Source organism: Gymnogyps californianus, chromosome 2 (assembly GCF_018139145.2).
Source record: "Gymnogyps californianus isolate 813 chromosome 2, ASM1813914v2, whole genome shotgun sequence".
Taxonomy (NCBI): Eukaryota; Metazoa; Chordata; class Aves; order Accipitriformes; family Cathartidae; genus Gymnogyps; species Gymnogyps californianus.
This window is the reverse complement of record NC_059472.1, coordinates 118,164,470-118,184,509: the sequence shown is the minus strand read 5'-3', so window position 1 is coordinate 118,184,509 and position 20,040 is coordinate 118,164,470. Positions and strand designations below refer to the sequence as shown.

General features: G+C 37.6%; 1 protein-coding gene across 5 annotated transcripts in view; it reads left to right on the top strand.

Annotated features, from left to right (window-relative positions):
* The window catches only part of ULK4 (unc-51 like kinase 4), a 254,149-nt gene that overhangs the window by 162,112 nt on the left and 71,997 nt on the right, over positions 1–20,040 (top strand). For 4 of the 5 annotated variants that reach the window (XM_050892383.1, XM_050892382.1, XM_050892386.1 and 1 more), the window contains one exon: positions 257–362. In XM_050892383.1, coding sequence (XP_050748340.1) covers positions 257–362 — 106 coding nt within the window. Of the gene's footprint in view, positions 1–256; positions 363–1,628; positions 2,165–20,040 lie in introns of those variants that run through there. The other variant, XM_050892385.1, reaches the window with a different exon arrangement.

Below are 20,040 nucleotides of genomic sequence, written 5' to 3'. Positions count from 1 at the left end.
AACTAGGAACTCTTTCAGTTCAAAAGAACATGGGAGACGTTTTGGTCCAAGATTTTAGGTTTGGCTCCCTGAAATTGATATTATCTACTAAGATATTTGCATGGTTTTCTAGTATTTTAAATGTTGAACTTTAAAGGATTGAGAGAGTATTGCTTTTGTATTACTACATTTTTGGAAGGGAATAGTTGTCTTCTAACCTTGCAAAAAGAAAATTAGATTATTTTTATTTTGGGGGTTTTTTTTGTTGTTTTTACAGGAACACCAAGGCAGTATACTTGGGAATACAATGCAAACTGTAATCGCCTTGCTGAATAACATGGTTGCTAACAAAAGCACGAACATGATGTTACTCTTTAAAGAAGGTATGTCGTCTTTATCTTTAGTTATTCTCCTTACTATAGAAGTTTCCCGGTCTGTTGTAATATCTGGCACTGTGTGAAACTGTAGACTTGTATGTATTTATATTCTGTAGTGGTTGTTAGATAATTGCATTGTAACTGACTGGTACTCCTCATCACTTCATCTACCTCCCTTACTGATTTGATTATAAATTTAACTTTTAGAAAGCTGTTCCTCCAAGAAAATGTGGTTGCAAAAGAATTACTGACTGAAAGTTATGTTATGCCAGTGAAGAATGGCTTTGGAAAGGAGTGGGCTAGAGCTCTGACCATAACAGTGCAGAGTGCAGGCAGAGAGCACCTCTGCAAGTTCTTCCTTTTCTCACTGCTCAAACCTGTGAAAGGATAAGTTGTCCAATATTTCTGCACTTTTTAAAAAAATAGCTTCTGTTCCAGTCCAGTGATGTAGACTAGTGGGGTGGAGCCCAAACTGACTATGAAGTCTTAGTCTACAAACCATTCCGTGTCTTCATTTTACTATATTTTATTATTGAAGCTCCTTTTATTTAGAAATTGGTTGGGTTTACAAAATGAAGAGAAAGTTTCTGCTGTTGGAAATCTATATAAATTTAAAAATTTGCTTAGAAATATACACATTGATAGCATTACTTTTTTTTATCGAGTGGGTGACATCCAGCAGTACAGATCTACACTACTGTTTGTACTATTTGTATAGAATAAATCAAAGACCTAGACTACTGGCATAGCAGTATATAGCATACTCCAGAAGGAAAAGGAAGAAATTTGCATAGAGAGACAGTGAAGAGACAGCTAAGTCTCTTGTGAAGCCAAGACTTGAGAGAAAACCTTTTTAAAGTCTCTAGGAAAAGATTGGGTGGGGGGTGAGGGGGAAACTTTATCAGAGTGTAGCTTTTCTATAGTCATCACATCAGAGAAGGAGCCAGATGCAACATAGTATGATTAATGGTTTAAGTATAAACACTGATGGTGATGAGCAAATTTGAAGAATTAGATCTGCCTTAGATATGCGATTAAAAAAAAAAAAAAATCGGAACACATACCACCCTAAAACTTCATCAAAGTTGGTAGTAGTGGTCATGCCCTCCTTTTAGTAGTTACCTTAGCAGTTAAAGCACTCACCCAGAAAGTGGGAGAGCTGAATTCCTGGTCCTTTTTACTCTGAAGGGATTGAATGGACAATACCATCATTCAGAAGATGAACTGGAACTTAACATTGTAGCTAATAACATGCTCCTCTGTTTCAAACAGATCCATTCTGAAGATAGTGGTGTGAGAATAGGGCCAGAAGAAAAGAAAGAAGAGGAAAATATGACTGAATTGGAGAAGGATGGTTCATAGGATTCTGATTCTTTGGTTATTTCTCAGTAAACTGCCTGTCACACTTAGAACTGCTTGGGGTTTCTTGGGGTTTAGATGTATGTGCTGCTCTTACTATCTTTGGGCCCATCTGCTCTGTCTCGGGCAAAATCCTAAGCTAGCACTGACCTGAGCTGCAACAGGATAACTTGTTAAAACTGCACAATGATATGCAAAGAAGTTAGCTCAAGTCCCACAAGCACTGTAACCACATAATTGGCATGCCTTAGTCGAAGTAATATACTCTGCCTTTCTGCATGGCAAATTAGGTGCAAAACTATTTAACAACATGGCAAAACTGCATCCATTCCTTAAATATCTCCTCTTTATTGTCTCACAGAGCAAACTCCCATGTACTTTTTATGCTGCTGGTAGTGTACCAGTGCTATTTCACTTCTCATCTGCTCCAAAAATAAAATGCATCTCTTCCATCATGCTAGTTTCCAAATTAAGGAAGTGGTATTAAAGTCTTTTATCTTTTCCTTGTGCTATGTTGTAAATGATTCCAGTAATATTTTCAGACTATTGGTGATTGGATAACACTAACTTGGGCTCACTGAACTTCAGCATCCTGACTAGGACATACAGCACAGCAGCCAAAAATAATTTATCTCAAGTAAAATGTCCCCATCTTCTCTCATACCTTTTCCCCACTGGCTAATCTTCAGAGTACTGAAAACCTGGATTTTGGCCAGTGCTTTATTGATTAAGGGCTTAATTGTCGAGTAAAGAACTGAAATTTGTTTTGCAAGAATGTTATGAAGGTATTGATTTGTAATTGTAGATAAGATTTTCTTTGAATGAAAAAGAGAGAAAAGTTATTCCATACAAACTGGAGGGCTTTTTATCCTTTTCATTACCAACTGTAAATATATAGTGTTCACTACAGGAAAATACCTTAAACTTCCTCTGCCACTATCTTTGATATTCAACTTGTCATTTTTGAATGATTTTTGTGTGATGGAGAAGACCATGATCTAGTAAAATGGAAGCTCCTTCTTGCAGAAAAGGATCCTGGAGTCCAAATAGAATAGTTGAACATGAGTCAGCAGTGTGCCCTTGCAGCGATAAAGGCAAAAGAGGGCTGTGATAAGAAAGAATAACTGGAAGGTTGAGGAAGGTGATTATTCTCCTCTATTTGGCACTCGTGGGATTTCATCTAGAATACAGTGTCTAGTTTTGAGCTTCAAACTATAAGAAAGACTTTGACAGATAGGAGCAAGTCCAGAGGAAGGCAACCAAGATGTTTAGGAGAGCGGACCACGTGGTGTGTGTATTGCCAGCCTCTGCCTGTACTATTGCATGAATTTATTCCTTCCCAAGTGCAGAACTTTGTATTTGCCTTTGCTAAACTTTAAGAGGCTTCTGGCAGCCAATTTTTGAGTTCTTCAGCTTCTTGAGCTCTTTCTGAATATTAGCTCAGCCCTTCATCACATGAACTGCTTGCCTCATTTCAATGTCATCTGCAAACTTGCTGAAGGTGCATGTTATTCCATCCTATTAACACTCTGGGTCCATGCTGTTAATGAAGGCATTCAACATTCATGAGCTATTCTGCTGTCTTGAAAAAGAAAGACTGAAGACAGGGTATTATGGGTCATCAATTTCCCTTATTTCCCCATTACAGTGCGATAATTAATTCATGTATATATGGAGCTTTAGAAATTAAAAACCCTAAATACTTGCTAAACATTATAAGGAACTCAGGTTAAGGGGTCAGTCCTGTCAAGTTTTTTTTGTTTCCAAGAGTCCAGACGTTAGCAATGAGGATTTCATTCCGATTCTGTGTCTGCCTTTCTTCAGCTGCCAAGGAGCAGTATTTTTTGTAGACAGATCATCCAGAGACCCTCATCACTGTTTCCTTTTCTGCCTGTTAGCCTTCAGAACTCTCTCCTGCTCAAAGGAGTTGTATTAGGTGATAGAGATTTTTTTTTTTTTAATGGGCTGCAGCTTACATGTTGAACTTTCGCCTTTCTCAAGGAAATCTTGCATGGTGGCACTTGCTTCATTACTACTTCTGTGATTTCATATTAATAACAATGATACGGTTGTGCATTTCAGCAACTTGCGGACAGGGTGGATTGCCTAGCATTAATTTCTCTCTCCCCTGAACTGTGTCCTTTTGTGTGACAATACATCAGACATGTAATGATAACCACTTGTAATGTTTAAAGGTGAAATGGAGAATAACATATGCAACTAAAGTCACAGAGGGAATTTAAAATGGCCTGTACATGTGTTATCAGCTATTAAACATTTGTTCTGTTAACATTAATGACAATTTCCACTTAATAATCAGAGGGGAATAATATGATTCAGTTTAATTACTGAGACTGGAATTCAGTAAGGAGACTGGGATTAATATAGCATCTCTTGTGAATAGTTAAGGTGAGATGCTAAAAAGCCAAGACAATAGTGGTCATTTGTAGCATGGTCTTCTAAGAATGTGGGACTTACTCTCTTTCCCTCTGTCTTGGCTTCTGTCTGCCAGTCTCTTTCTTTCCTCCCTTTCCCCACCTTTTGAAATCATTGGACAATTTTAAGTTAACTTGAGAGAGCATAGAGGTCCAATTATACAAAGTATGTATTCTTTGTATAATTAATATCTGAGGAAAGGAGAGATATCCAAGTTATGCCATAGCTTAGGGAAAGGCAATAGTATGGGCTTATCAATTAAATGTTCCTGGCTAATGTACAGCAAACGGAGTAGTGCAATGCATGACATGCACAAAATATATAAATACGTACTTATACATTTACAGAAAGAAGGGAATTTTAATACCTAAAGTTTCCAAGTTACAAAATTTTAAAAAACAGTAAGTCTGCAACCTATTATCTTGGACCATCCCTATGGAAATTAGGTTGCAAAAACCCAAAAGATGTCATTTCACCTTCAGGTAGGAACTAAAGAATGTAAATGTGAGAGGAGCATCATTCTTGAAGTTTTCCTTCTTTTATCATAAAGTTATGACATGATCAAAGTGGAGCTAACTGGTCTAAGTTTATATCCTGGATTATAATATTTCTTACTGGTGGAGGTGAAACCTTCTCATCTGTGAGTTCTATTTCCATTAGCATTTATTAAATTACATTATGAAGCGTAAAACTTACACTCTTATATAGTATCCTGAGGTCTATTAATAGGCCTGTAAAGATCTATTAATTAATATATCCCCCTGTTCTTTTCTGTATTCACTTCCCATTTGCTTTTTAGGATATTTGCAGTCTTCTGTTTTAGGTTTGTAACCACTGAGTTCAACAGTGTGTTGGTCAATGCCTGAGGAAGGTACCTATGTAATGATCCCACATGATCAGTCAGTGCATGGGAGCAACTCCCACTATAGCACATGCTTATAGTTGGGTGACATAGGACGAAGCAGTGCCAATGTTTCGGAAACAGGGAAAGGCAGTCATCAGTGACGAGGACGGTGACTTATTACCATGGAGGTAGGCAGGGATCTAGGATGCAAATCTGTAGGAAATGGGGTATTGTTAGTTCTACTGGTCATGAAACAACCAGCTGTATATTACTTTGCACATGTCATATTAAAAGGGTTAGCATTTGTTGACTATAAAATGAACACCCGTTTCTAGATGCTAGAATCATCAGCTCTTAAGCAGGTGTTGTAGGAGTACAGTAGCTGGTCATCTGTTTCTATAGATAGGCGCTAGGGCAGTCTACTGAAAAGACGTACTGTCTGTCTTAGACATGTTGTGTCTATTGACAAGCATTGACGTACTGACAAATTTAGACATAAGATGAACTACAAAGTCAGGTTTGGCTGCTTGATAAGTAAGTGATGTTAGTGTGCAAGACTGCTTAATTATGTGGAACGTGATGAGTAATAAATACGCAAGTGCATCACAGAACTTAAATGTAGTAAAACTCTTGTACTCTAGTACAATTCACAGATACATAAACTCTTTATTTTCAGCCAAAACCAGGACAGCCTTCAATTCCGTCTTTTTGTCACCTTTGTTTCTTTTCTTGTTGTGTTTCTGGGGGTTTTTTGTTTATTTGTTTTTCAAGTCATTTGTACAAATAAAAAATAGAAAATGTTAAATCATCTGAAATGTCTGCAGTTAGTAGTGCTTTCAAACTTTGAGTCCTGTTTGTCCCCAGGTCATATTTAAAGGCAAGGAAATTCTTCATTCTAACTGTTGCATCATGTGCATTTTGCTTATAGGAAGAGTTTGGACATAATATATTACAGTGTAGAGAAATGTGTTTCAAAGGCTTTAGCTGCTTCATCAGGATCCTCATTCTGAAGAAATGAACAAAACAGGTTGTTGGAAAATCTTACAGGCTGCAATGGGTAACTTCTGATAGTCTGTCTGCAACTATTTATTCCTGATAATACCTCAAATTTATTACATTTATATAAACAGCTATTTTCAGTATGTATAAAAAGTAATTCCAAGTAATTCTGCCTTTAGGAAAGGTTACCGCTGTATTTCAAAGCTGATCTAGTAAATTGTTTGCAGCCCAGTATTACTTACGAATGAGTTTGCATTTTTAGCTTTTTTTGGAGTCTCATTATACTCCATAAATGGTTTACCAAATTCTTTTCATGATGGTATTATAAGGGGATGATTATATATAAAGTTCAATACAGTCATGTTGAATTAAATGACCTTTTCCAGGCTCTACTGCTGTGATCCTGTGTTTGGCTACTGTCCTGAAGTAACATTGTAAGCAGGGATGTTTGTATGAATATTTAAAAACAGTTTCCATTATATGGTACAGCAAATCCTAAACTTTATTCGTTATGTGTTAATGCTGTTGAATGTCAGGAACTAAAGTAAAAGTGAAATTGTGGGTTTTAGAACAATAAAAATAGTCTTTGAGTTTTGTAAAAGTGCAGCAGCTATTAGCAGTACATGGTACCTCAAGCAGTTTGTGTAAAAACTGAAGTTCCTAGGGAAGGACCTTTGGTGGAAATGTAGAATGTCAGCTACAGCAGTTGTTATATTCAATATCATATTAAGAAAGCATGCTAGGTGCTTAAAGCAGGGGCAATTATTAAAAAGGAAGAGATCTGCAATAAACTTTGTAGTCAGATTATCATAACTCATTTGCACCTCATGAAAGAAAGATCAGCCTTCATGGGTGAGGTGTCCTTATTCATCTTGTGGTCTACTGCTTTGACTTTTAGTCAGATGTCAAGAGATTAATTAGATTTCAAATGTCTTCTTGTGTTGTATTGTTAAAGTCTGTTAAATATTGCATATTGAAAAAGTGGCACTCATGAGACCAACATTCAACTTTAACCTTTTTCTTGGAAAAAAACAGCAATCAAGAGGAGGACCATGGATTAGTCATACAGGAGAAGTCTACTTGCAAGGGAAAGGCAGTAGTTATAAAATCCTATAGAATACATTACTTAAACTAATATGCCCTTAAAAAAAAAACCCCAAACAAACAAAACCCACAGACTTAGTCTGTGAAGAAATCCGACACACATTCACGCTGATTTTGAAGCCATTTGCTAATTCCTTAGTAGCCCCTGTTTATTCCTAGGAGGAGTTTTCTGCAAAAATTTTACAGGATACATGCAAATATAGGAATATTTGTCCAGTGACTGAAGATAGAAAATGTGTTGTTTCATGGCAGTACTTTATACCTGCTTATTGTACATCACCCTAAGCAAGTATAAAGCTTACTTCACATGCAACAGATTGTGATTCTGGATGGAAAGATTGGCAGGGAGAATAAGTTAGGGAAATCAATATGAGTAAGGACCTAAAAACAATTTTTCTGTATTTAATCAATGTTTAGAAACAAAATGCTCTCAGTTAAATAAATGTGAAGTAAGAAATTATTTTAAAATACAGAAAATAAATGCAGACAGACTTGTATTGTCCTCTCTGAGTAGTTGCAAATGTTGCTTCTGTATCATTTGGATGTGTCAGGGAAAGTCCCTCAGTTAGGAGGTGTACACCTTACAGCGTCTGCTGTGTGGGATGTAAGCCTTTCACAGCTCCCTGCCAGTACTGTAGAAGTTAGTTCAGCTCTTGAGCACAGAGACGTCTCTATGAACATCTGTCGTGGTTTAACCCCAGCCGGCAACTAAGCACTGCACAGCCGCTCGCTCACTCTCCCCCAGTGGGATGGGGGAGAGAATCGGAAGAGTAAAAGTGAGAAAACTCATGGGTTGAGATAAAGACAGTTTAACAGGTAAAGCAAAAGCTGCACACGCAAGCAAAGCAAAACAAAGAATTCATTTACGACTTCCCATGGGCAGGCAGGTGTTCAGCCATCTCCAGGAAAGCAGGGCTCCCTCAAATGTAACGGTTACTTGGGAAGACAAACACCATCACTCCAAATGTCCCCCCCTTCCTTTTTCTTCCCCCAGCTTTATATGCTGAGCATGACGTCATATGGTATGGAATATCCCTTTGGTCAGTTGGGGTCAGCCGTCCCAGCTGTGTCTCCTACCAACTTCTTGTGCACCCCCAGCCTCCTCGCTGGTGAGGCGGTGTGAGAAGCAGAAAAGGCCTTGACTTAGTATAAGCACTACTTAGCAACAACTAAAAACATCAATGTGTTATCATTATTCTCATACTAAATCCAAAACATAGCTCCATAGCAGCTACTGTGAAGAAAATTAACTCTATCCCAGCCGAAACCAGCACAACATCTAAAGATAGTAGTTGTGTGTCACTATGTTCATTTGAGTTACAGCTTATATGAGAAGTCAGTGGTGGTTGAGCCTGAAGAAGTCTCATTTATGATGTTATGGAGTTCAGAATGTTTTTTGACAGTATTAAGACATGTTTTTCTGACCCAAAATGCCAGTCACTCAGGTGGAAGTGTATAACATCAGATGGGTAAACTTAGAAGTCTGGTATCATAAAAGATAAGTGGGAATCATGTCAAAGTAGAATGGTAGTAGTGAAGTCTTTGAGGAAAAAATAACCTGTGTCATCCTGTGATATTCAACAATACAGCTGAAATGGATGAAAATAGAAATGGTAATTGCTGTGAGAAACAGTTATGCCATTGAAGTAGAACCAAACCTGTCGTTGTTGAGAGCCGTACCCATAGGCGCAAAATGTCACAGCACGCTTTCTAAGACTTCAAAGGATAAAATAAGTTAATAAAGGCTCAACAGGTTGTTACATCTTGTCTCACTTGTGCTGGACTGTAAAAGAGGACTGGCCTTTTCTGTGGCTGGAGTAGGCTTCCTGATGCCATCCCTGTGGCCAGCCAAGCAGATCATCTTGCAGCATAGCTGCCTGCTTAAACTACCTAAGATATCTCATTTTAACACCTAATTGATGTAAGAGAAAGGAGTAATAACAAAAAACATTCAAAATCTTTTCATTCCATGATATTCTAGTCTGAGAGGTCCTGTGCAGAAATCTGATAACTGATCAGCTTAGTTTAATGGTGGGAAGTTAGTTCAATAAATATAGCAATTTCAAAACTTAGACTGTCTTTATATTTCTAATATGCAAACCATAATAGACATTTTTTATTCCTATCCACTTCCTAGACAAAACTAAGACTTAAGATTTTGGCTGAGTGATTACTCTGATAATGTTTGGAAGCAGAAAACTCATTTGAAAAATGATATTTTTATGTTAAAATGTAAGGCATCGATTTTCCATCTGAGGATGTGGGTATCTGAAGGTTTCCTGATGACAAACTCAGGATTGTGAAGAAGGAAGAAGTCTTCAAAGCCTTATGCTCCTTCTCATCCACTTAGCCATAAAAATGATATTTTTTTCCTCCACTCTAGAGATTGTCATCTTTGCATTCACTCTAGGTGCTGCTTTTCCTGCATTATCATTAGACGTTATGCTAGTACTCCCATGAAATGCAACTCAAATCAGATATATTAGCACTAGTGGATTTGATCAGTTTGAGAGAAAATGAATAACTTGGTAAAAGTATAGCTATCATATTAGCTACAGGTTAACTATTGATGACACAAACTATTTAAGTTGTTACAGATAATAAATTAAAATCTAATTATGATGATGTCCCTGTGTAGCTTGTCAGATATAATTAGTAAGCTAAAAGATGATATTAAGGGATGAAATTAAAAATGTAACTATATATTTGAAAAGAGGCCCAGTTTAAATACAGTTACTATGCCATAGGTTGTAGAGCTATCATATATTTTCTATTCTAGCTGTTAGAATGGTCTCAGTATGAAAGCAATACATAACTGCCAATTTGAAGTAAGTGTAAAGTTGCAAAGGTACAAAGTACTATATATAAAATTAAACTACATTAGTCATTACTCTGTCATAGGGATAATGGTCATCTTCAGATGCACTTATTTGATCCTACTGAAAGAAGTCCATTTTGTCAATTGCTGAAAACAAGCACCAGTTTTGGCAGGACAAGATCTATGTAGCGGACAGATAAATGAAATCGGAGGTTTTTCACTGGTTTGAAGAATGGTTTGGGTTTTTTGTTTTGTTTTAGATGTTTTCAGTAGTTGTCGTAGCTCCCAGACAGCCAGATATTTTCCTCTTCTAAGTTTTTCTCAGGAAAATTGTGGACTGAACAAATATGTTCATCTCACAAAATAATCTGTTTAAAGCATTTTTGGACAATTAAAGTTTAAAATAATTTTTTCTTTAAAGCAGAAGGGGTGTTATATCATAATGGAGAAACTGAAGTTATTTACATTTTTAAAGCCTTTTGAAAGTTCCAATTTCTACACAAATACAAAGTGGTAGTCTATATTACTTGAGACTTTTCCTGTGATGTTCTTGTTTTTCCACCTAAATATTTTTTTATTTTTTAAATTTTACCTAAAATACAACATTTATACATAGTCTTTATAGTTTGATGTTTTCTTTTGCTATTCAGGATCTAATTTTATAATATTGTTTAGCTTAGTTTTTCCAAATACTGTAAGTTATGTTTTTATGTGCATTTTGTATTTAAGAATTCATTTCTATAGGTAAATTTCTTTTGAAGTCTGAAGCCATAAATCTATGTCTACATATGGATTTTCCACCATTTTAAGGCAGTATATATTCAAGTGAGTGAGTGTGTTCGTGTTCAAGTTATTTAGGCAAGTTATCACTCCTTAACTGGTAGGTTTTTCCTACAGCATTTGGTCAATGCCTTGTAGATTTGATATGGTAACTAATTATGTGTATGTTTGTATCCATGAATATTTACATTTTATAGCAATGTATCTGCAGAAAGTCAATTTTTGCAAGTCAGCTGTTGGGGGAACCTGATTGATGTGCAGTTGAAACCTCCAGCTGAGGGACAGTGGTTATTTAAGCTGCTCTGACAAAAAAGTAGATGCTCACCTGATGATACCATTTGATTTAAAAAAAAAAAACATTTCATAAATGTGGTACAAACTTGTCTATCCACCCTTTTTAAAAAAAAAATTATTTTGTCTGATTTTAGCTTAAGCTTTTGTCTAATTGGACCAAGATTATTTTTATCTAAGAAGAGTTTATGAAGACAAGTGTGTCAGCAAAGACATGTGCTCGAGCACATGTGGTGGATTTCAGATCTGAGTTTTAAGCAAGTCAGTGTAACTTCATTTAAAGAGGCCCTAACTTGATAAACATTGCGGGTTTTTTGTTTCATAAATAGAATTTAAAGGTTTCCACAGATGTCTCCACATTGTTAGAAGATATTGCATCAGCTAGCTGTTCCTTCTTTTTGGTTGAGGAAGAAGATATGTTCTTCCCTTTGAATTTTTAAGATGAATAGGAGAAGAAATAGGATATCTTTATAAAGTCTAAAGCTCTTTTCTGTCTTTTAGGAGATTGTAAAAACTGGGAAAATTTCCACCCCCACCCCACCCCCCAATTACCACCCACCTTTTGAAAAGATAATTTAAAAAAAGGGTGGAAACTTCTTGTTCACCTGCATCCATTTAGTTTCAACTTGTTTTATCTTTCCTGAGGGCCATTCTTTCTTTGCTTATCATATTGCAGGTTGCTTACTCAAAAACCTCTCATCCCTATTCCTGTGAGACTTGGCAAAAATCTGGTACAGTATTGTTAATGGATTTATTCACACTTTTAAAAGATCATATTTCCTAGCTAACATGCCCGGATTGTGACATGTAGCTTTTTAGTCAACAATAAAGCTGTGAAATATGACTTATTTCCCTGGATGACAACAAAACTACTGCTACTATATGTATTATATAAAGATTGAAAAAACAGTAAAATTATCCATGATGGCTCAACAGTCTTTCCAATACACATTTTTGCTGAATAAACACAGACAGATATTGTATATTTTGATCCCACCACCCAACCCAGAATGACATAAAGTGTGGGTTTATGCCATTATTCATCTTACAAGAAAAACACGCTCGAACTGTTACTTACTATGCATTTTCTTCAGAAATTACATTGAATGTTGTTGAGTTTCGAGAGCATGTGGTTCAAACAGCAACACAAGATGAATTTAGAGGCAGCATTTTGTCTATACTGTGAGGAAAAGTCATAAGCAAGATAAGGAAGATAAAATACCCAAAGGAACAGATTATCAAGGCAGGTTTAGGGATTTTGACAGAAGATATGGAAAGAACAGCATTGCTTACAAGATTTTGCCTGCCTACGCTATGTGTCAGGCAGTCACTCAGACTGAGTCTGTGCATTATGGGATCAGTCTGGATACAGAGATACTCAGTCTGGACTGAGTGCAAGAACTGACCAGGGGCTCTGCCTAGCCCACTGCAAGAAAACCTGTGTTCGTGAAAGGTGTGTATACGGTCATGCTTGTAACCAGCTGCAGTAACACATCCAGAAGGCAGTAACTGACAACTCTTGGCAATAACCTCCTGATTCAGTTCCATCAAGCTGGCCGGTGTTGGTGCTGCCTGTGATGCCCAGTCTCCCAGGCTGAGTTGTAGCCCACTATCCCAGTTCAGTGCAGTATTCTGGCAGGCCAAGTTGTGCAAAATATTTGACCTCTACTTGCCGTGAAATTGCTTTTCTTGAAAATTTTATTATATACATCTCTCATTTCTGGTGTCTACTTGCTGCAGCTTCTCTCCAGTTCTTGCATAATTTGTTGACAGTCCAGTTTCACAGATCTTAATTCCTCTGGCCTTCCCATCAGAGCTGCTTTTACTTGGCATAGATCCAGATTCACTAGATCCAGACTTCACTTTTTGTAGCCTACTTCCAAAGTCCCTCTCCCTTAAAGCACAATCTTCATTAAGCCTAGTCAGTTCTCTCTTTCTAAAAATGTTGATGAACAAAGGCAAAAGACAAGCCTAGTTCAAACAGGGCAGAGCTAAAACTTTGAGCAGATCTCGGCTGTTTACAGTTAGCAACTGCATGTTGGTTTCATCTGGAAAAGTGTGCACTCCTGTACTGAAACTCATTGGGCATCCCTAAAGCTGTTTGACATACTAGCTTTCACTCTGAACCAGAAAAAGTGTTTCTTCCCATAAACAGAGGGAAGCCCTATCAAATATGCCCTGATGTCACCATTCTGTAGGATATCTGTTGCAATCCTGAATCCTAGATGGAAGCCGTGATCTATGTTGAATCTGTTGCAGAGCATATTATCTTAGAAAATGCTGGGGAATATTACTTCGTTGTTTCAAGCTACTGTTAAATTTTATCATCCTTGATGTTTGTGTCTTCACTTGAGATAACATGGGGGAGGAACAAAGGAACGTGAGCCCTTCATTGCAAGCTCCCCTTTTCGCCCCACCCCCGTTGTTTATCTTGTCAAACAAAAAGATCGAACTTAATTTCTTTGCCTGAACTTGCTTTCTAGAATCAGTGGTCTGGGCTGGAAGACAAATGTAGGTGCATAGTGGTAGTGCCCGAGGCACATAAGAAGTGACACATGAAGCACACCCTGGGACAGGATTGTGGAGGCTCCCTGTGCTGGAGCAAGTTGGTAAAGTTAGTGGGACCCTGTAGTACATTAATGCCTAATAAACACCTATGCCCAGCAGAGCAGGCACAATAGAGAAAAAGGAAAAGGTACTGTCATGGTTTAACCCTGGCTGGCAACTAAGCACAACACAGCCGCTCGCTTACTCCCCCCCCACCCCAGTAGGATGGGGGGAGAATCGGAAGGGTAAAACTGAGCAAGAAACTCATGGGCTGAGATAAAAACAGTTTAATAATTAAAAATAATAATAATAATAAAAAAAATTGTAAGGAAAAGAGGAAAAAATAAAACCAAACCAAAGAGAGAGGAAAATAAAACCCAAGAAGGACAAGTGATGCAAATGAAAACAATTGCTCACCACCAACCAACCAATGCCTAGCCAGTCTGGGAGCAGTGGCCCCCCTGCCAACCCCCCCTCCAGTTTTACTGCTGAGCATGACGTCATATGGTATGGAATATCCCTTGGGCCAGTTGGGGTCAGCTGTCCCGGCTGTGTCCCCTCCCAACTTTTTGTGCACCCCCAGCCTCCTCGCTGGTGAGGTGGTGTGAGAAGCAGAAAAGGCCTCGACTCTGTGTAAGCACTGCTCAGCAATAAGGAAAACATCACTGTATTATCAACACTGTTTTCAGCACAAATCCAAAACATAGCCCCATACTAGCTACTATGAAGAAATTTAACTCTATCCCAGCCAAAACCAGTACAGGTACTAAAATGGGGCTTGCATACTGGTTTGGTTTTTTTTTGCTGTTCTGTTGCACGTCTTCACAGGGCACCCACTTAATAAAAAAATTCTGGCTCTCTAAATTCCTCTTTTCTGTTCTGTGGCGGCCATCTCTCTCACTGTAGTTGTATCAATGTTCTTAACTTCTTTTTCATCTCTGAAGAAATTAGTTGCCCTTGAGCAAAGCAGAATCCAGATTCTCAGTTACAGCATCAGATCTGTAGCAGGATCCAGTTCAGCTTGTTGTTGGGGAGGGTGGTAGTTCACTGGTTTTGTTTCAAAACTGGGTGGCTTGGGCCAAGATAGCCTAGTAGACCAAACCATTCCATGTGATCTCCTTCCAGTGCTTACACAGAAGTTTCCCCAAGAGTCTGAGCCAGTCTGTTACCAAATACACAGGCTCTACTACTCCCAGCAACAGCTAACCTACATAGAAAATGTACAGGCTGTCCACAACCCAGTGTCAGCAGACCCATGCTCCTATTGTGTGGGTCCTGTTGAGATAGGGGAGACAGGGTATGGAACACAGTATTCAAACACACGCAGGCTTACAGTTCTTTCAGAGCCAGGACTGCCTCTTGATTAAATAAGCTGAGCTGTAGTACCAGCTGACTTAGCTCAGTGCAGTCATTTGAAGCCAAGATAGTTGGGATCAGGTAGCTCTGCTGACAGAAAATGAAGGCTCTGTTGGTCTAGGTTGTACTAATGGTGAGGATTAGGTAAGGCACTTTTGGTACAGCCTGAGGTGACAGCGTGATCTCAGTGTGATGGGTTCCAGCTCAAAGATCCCAGTGGTAAGGTTGAAAATCATAGATAGGTCAAAGTAGAACAAGCATCCATGCAAACAAAACAAGACATATGCCTGAGCCACTTAATAAGAAGGATAATAACATCTGAGGTGAAAAGTCTGCGCTTAGATTTTAGAGATTTAATCAGGTGTGGCATTATTGGTATGGCCAGATGATAGCAAATTAGAGAGTCTGCGGGTGAAAGTTATCGTAACACTTATTTGGAAAACAGTTGACCTAGCAGAGTAGGTTTAAGGCTACAGAATTTAATCTGGTCATAGCTGCAAAACCAGATTTAATATCATGTAACATCCTGGCCTCTGTTTAAGCCCTTTGATCACGTCAGTGTAAATACACCAAGGCCACCTTGGACAGTTGCAATTACTAGGTGTCAGCTTTCATTTCTGTTGTAAACTTAATTGATCAATAATGCAGGACGTTACAGGAAACTGTGGCGTAGATTCAGTTTTGTTGTAATAACCAGCAGCAAAATCTGCTTAGTGGATACTCTAAGCCTTTGCTTTTGTTCTTTGGTCTAGTTGTAACAATTGTAAAAGACTGTCACTTGAAAATCCAAGTATTTGTAAGTTTTCATCCTATGGAAGACTGATGTAAATAGACCAAGAGGAGCGGGAATAAATATTTAATATCTTTTCTTACAGAGCTTGACTTTTCAGTAGGGAAGTATAGAGTTTTTACCCTTATTCTTTGCTGAGTATATGTGGGAACAGTAGTCAACTGTGTTTTATTTCTGCAATTTAAAACTGAAAACTTCAGAAAATTTTCTGAAGCTAAGGTTCATTGGTCCTTATCACTCTCATTCCAGGGACTCTTGAAGGCCTAGTTAGAGCAATTAGTGCTGGTAATGTCATTCAAAGCTGTTGAATGCTGTCAATTTGTGACAACAGTTTAGGGCTGTATCTGCGTTCTGAGGCTGTTCATATCTGGTCTGTACAGGTTTTGTCAAAAAGGCAGCTCTCCAAGTTTGAATGTGGTCTCTCAAGGATTTTGGTAGAAGGGAAAGTTGATGCCAAAGCAGAAGCGTGTTAAGATGTTTAAAGTCGATAAACAAGGTTTAATCTTGTGTGACAGGAAGTCTATTATTAAAATAGCAATCTCTTTAGAAGAATTTCTAGTTCTAAATTAAGCCCAGGATATAAATTCCCCCTGTATCTTATCACATGGTAATTGTTGCAGGCTTGATCTTTCTGAGCAGGAAGTCAAAAGTCTTTATTGAATCTTTACTGACTCTGAATCTTGCTGAATGCAAAGAATTCCTAATCTAACAAAAATAACAGATTTTAATCTAGTGAAGAACTTTTTGTCTGGTTTTTGCCATTAATTTGAGGACTTCATGCAGCCTTTGTTTTTCTAAAAAGCATACACTATATATTAATTCACAACATGCAAGCAGAAGTTCTTCCATATAGCTGTGAAGCAACAACTGTTAATATCTCAGGCTAGTTTTAAAGGAGGTTTTAAAGACTGTTGCCTCTCAAAGAGTAAGGTGTCCTGTTAGATGTTCTTGTTCCTCATGCAGATCATTAAAATGTGCTGTTTGGAAAATCTCCTAAGCATCCTCTAACTTCTGTCTGACAAAACCAAGAGATTTTATTTTAGTTGACACCTTGTAAGGGATGAAATGGGGTGTATCAGGATCTGACTTACAGTATAGTATGACGGAGAATTACTATGCTTTATAAAATGGACTATGAGCTCTAATGTATCTCTGACATATTGGGAAAAATATCTAACTGAAAAGCTGCTATAGCATTTGCTTAATAACAGCAATAATAGTCAATCCAGACAATGTTATTTTATCTTACTACAGTCTCAGTTTATTTAATATTTTTTTTTGTGGTGGAAGGTTGTGCTTGCAACTACTGCACAACTGACATATTGAAAGACTATCAACAAAAATGCCTAAATCCATGTGAAAAGAATGCAAGTTAGGTGTTTAATATATGCACAATTGGGGACAGAAATATTTGAAATGTATACCCCATGAAGTCACTGTATTACTTCCACCTCCATCCCTCCCTAGGTCTTCCAGCTAGAAGGGTCATTTGAGTGTATGAATCTGCTTCAAGCAAAATCAGATGGGTTAATGCAGGCTACCCATTTGAATAGTTTAAAGCAGCCTAGCAGGGCTTGTCAGGGGAGACTAGGGAGTACTTGCATCCTCTCTGTCTCGTGCATGCACACTCACACACAATTGTAGGGGTAATAACCTCCAACAATTGATCACTAGAAAACACCTGTAAAGAAGTAGTGTTTGCCATCAACAAAGCTGTTTACAAAATCAGTGTCTGTCAGGCAGCCTTAGCATTGTACGCTACTGTATTGTCAGTTACCTCTTGGGATGATAGCACTTGATTTTACATGCATCAAGGGCCTTATGCTCCCCGATTAACAAAAAAGCAGCCTATTTGTGATGTACATAACATATGCATTAGTGACAGAACTGGCAGCAAATCTTACAACTCTGCTGGGTACTAAATTTCATCTCTGAAAAGCAAAAGTTTAATTTGAATAAATAATTTCAAAAGAAATGTTTCTTTTATGTCCAGTCTCACAAGCCACCTGATATGAGCATTTAAAGTTTGTGTGTACATCTTCGCTGGATCCTACCTTTCTGTTACGTTTTTCACTTATCTTTTTGTAGTAAATGTCCAATTATTCTCAGCGACTTACAGAATGTAAGAAGCAGATAGCATTTCTAGAGACTGTGGTGCCAACAGCATGGTGTGCAAACAAATCAAACCTGACTGCTGAAATGAGACACTATTAGTGTCTTATCAATACTGTGAATAGATGCCCTGAACATCATTACAGTCCATAGTTATGTAGTATTCGCTCATATAAATTTTGGAATATTTTCTTTCCCCCGATAGAACTAGAAAGCATTTGGAGGTTCCTATAATTATTTTCCAAAGAAAGTTACCTTCTGATCCTTCATTCTATCTCTGTTGAACAAGTTTGTGTTCACGTCCAATGAGTTACACTCCTAGGGATGAGGACCATCTCGATAAATCTTGTCTAGAAAAAAATGCCCTGCCTTCAAAACTTTGATGCTATGTACCCACATGTGCTGTGAACTTAGTTTCAAACAGCTTGGATATCTTTTCTGAATTAATTATAGTATGGTTGAGTCAATCTGACACAAAATCTTGAATTCAGTTGAAATTTTGTCACAGAAACCTCAACAAGATTCTGAGATGGGAAACTCCTTTTTTTTTTTCCCTTTTTTTTTTTTTTTTAAATTTTCAAAGCAGCAGCAAATCAGGAAATCCCAAGGGATCAGTGATTATACTTTCAGAAATACTCCTCTTCTGTGTATGTCATTCTAACCAAATCTTTTCATACAGAACAACCACAGTCTAGCCTAGTTGGTATAATTTGTTATATTTTACTATTTTTGTATTGACCAGTCAAGCATATTCAACAGTATGTGGTTTTGTTATTCCTAAATTGTTCAAGTTGCATTTTTACTATCTTTTATTACACTCAGATACTTTTTTTTTTTTAATGAGAGAATCCACTTGGTTTTCTGTCTTTTAGTTGGCTGTTCTATACACCTGTTGGTCTTAATCACCTACATGTTTGTTCCATAGATTAAATTTTAGAAGAAAGTAAATTTCTGTGTTGGCAGGATTCTCTTTGGCTGAGAGGAGTTTGACATGGTTCCCTGGGGAGTCATCAGTTCTGCTCTCTTTCTTCCCAAGTGAAAGATGCCACCTATAAACTGCTTTCTAACAATCACCGCTAAACGTTGCCAGTCCTGAAAAAGTGAAGTAGAGCTATGTCATGCTTTGACTGACTCAAAGCAGAAAAATCTTGCCACTGAGAATATCAGGTCTGTATTCCTCTCAGGCATCCACACTCAAGGTAACATAGTACTTCGCAGTCTACTTTCAACCTAGTTGTAGTAGCGGTGATAACTGGCTTTTCTTCCCTGGTTGTCATAATCCTTACCACATCCATTTTCCTGCGTTTGAGGGCAGGACTGCTTCCTCGGGCACCATTGGTGAGTGCCTGCCTGCCATGTGTGTAGGAAAAGCTGAGCCACAGACTCTTCCCACAAACAGAAGCTCTGGAGAGCCTTGGCCACTGCAGTGTGACAAATTCAAATGAGAGTTTTGTTCCTCAAACCTAGTGATTCTTTATTCAGTCATGAAATGTCCAGTCACTATCTTGGTACTAGGAATAGACTATCCAATATGTGCAAAATTTTGTTCTTTAGATGCTACTCATTTTTAAGATCAGGATAGAAAATAATTTTCAGGGCAGCAGTCATGCAATTGATATGTTCAACAACCCTATCATTTTCTTTCCACGTGATTTGACATTCATAACTCACCAAATCTTGAAATCAGTGGTGATCTAATTTTCTATCCTGGTTTATTCTTCCCTCAATAATATTATAGTACTAACACAAATAATTCCTGAAACATAAACAGTAACAAATAATAAACAGAAATAACAATAAAGGCAACAAGCCTCTTTTAAAAATACCATTGACTTAAAGATACCATTTGCTTTATGTTGCCTATTTTCAGTTGTTCAAAACAGGAAACCTTGAGTAGTAGGGCTGTGATGCAAAGAATGCAAATTAAATCCCAGGTTTATGTAGGTAAATAAGGTTTTATGAAGAATCTTTATGACATGATGGATTATCTTAAGTGCTTGGGTACTGAGGAGCTAATTCTTGTGTGAAAGAATCTATCAGACTACAGTCCTGTGTTTCTTCTTAGCAATATTTTTGAGTTTTATCATTAACATTAAAAGGATTATGAAATATGTTTTCTAGTTAGTCTGGTGATATTGTTTCTAGTTCCCAATATGTTGTTATTTTGAGTTGTTTTTTTTAAAAAAAAAAAAAAAAGGCAAAAAACCCAGGCAGATCCACTCTGTAAGTAAAAGAAGGAAGAAGAGTC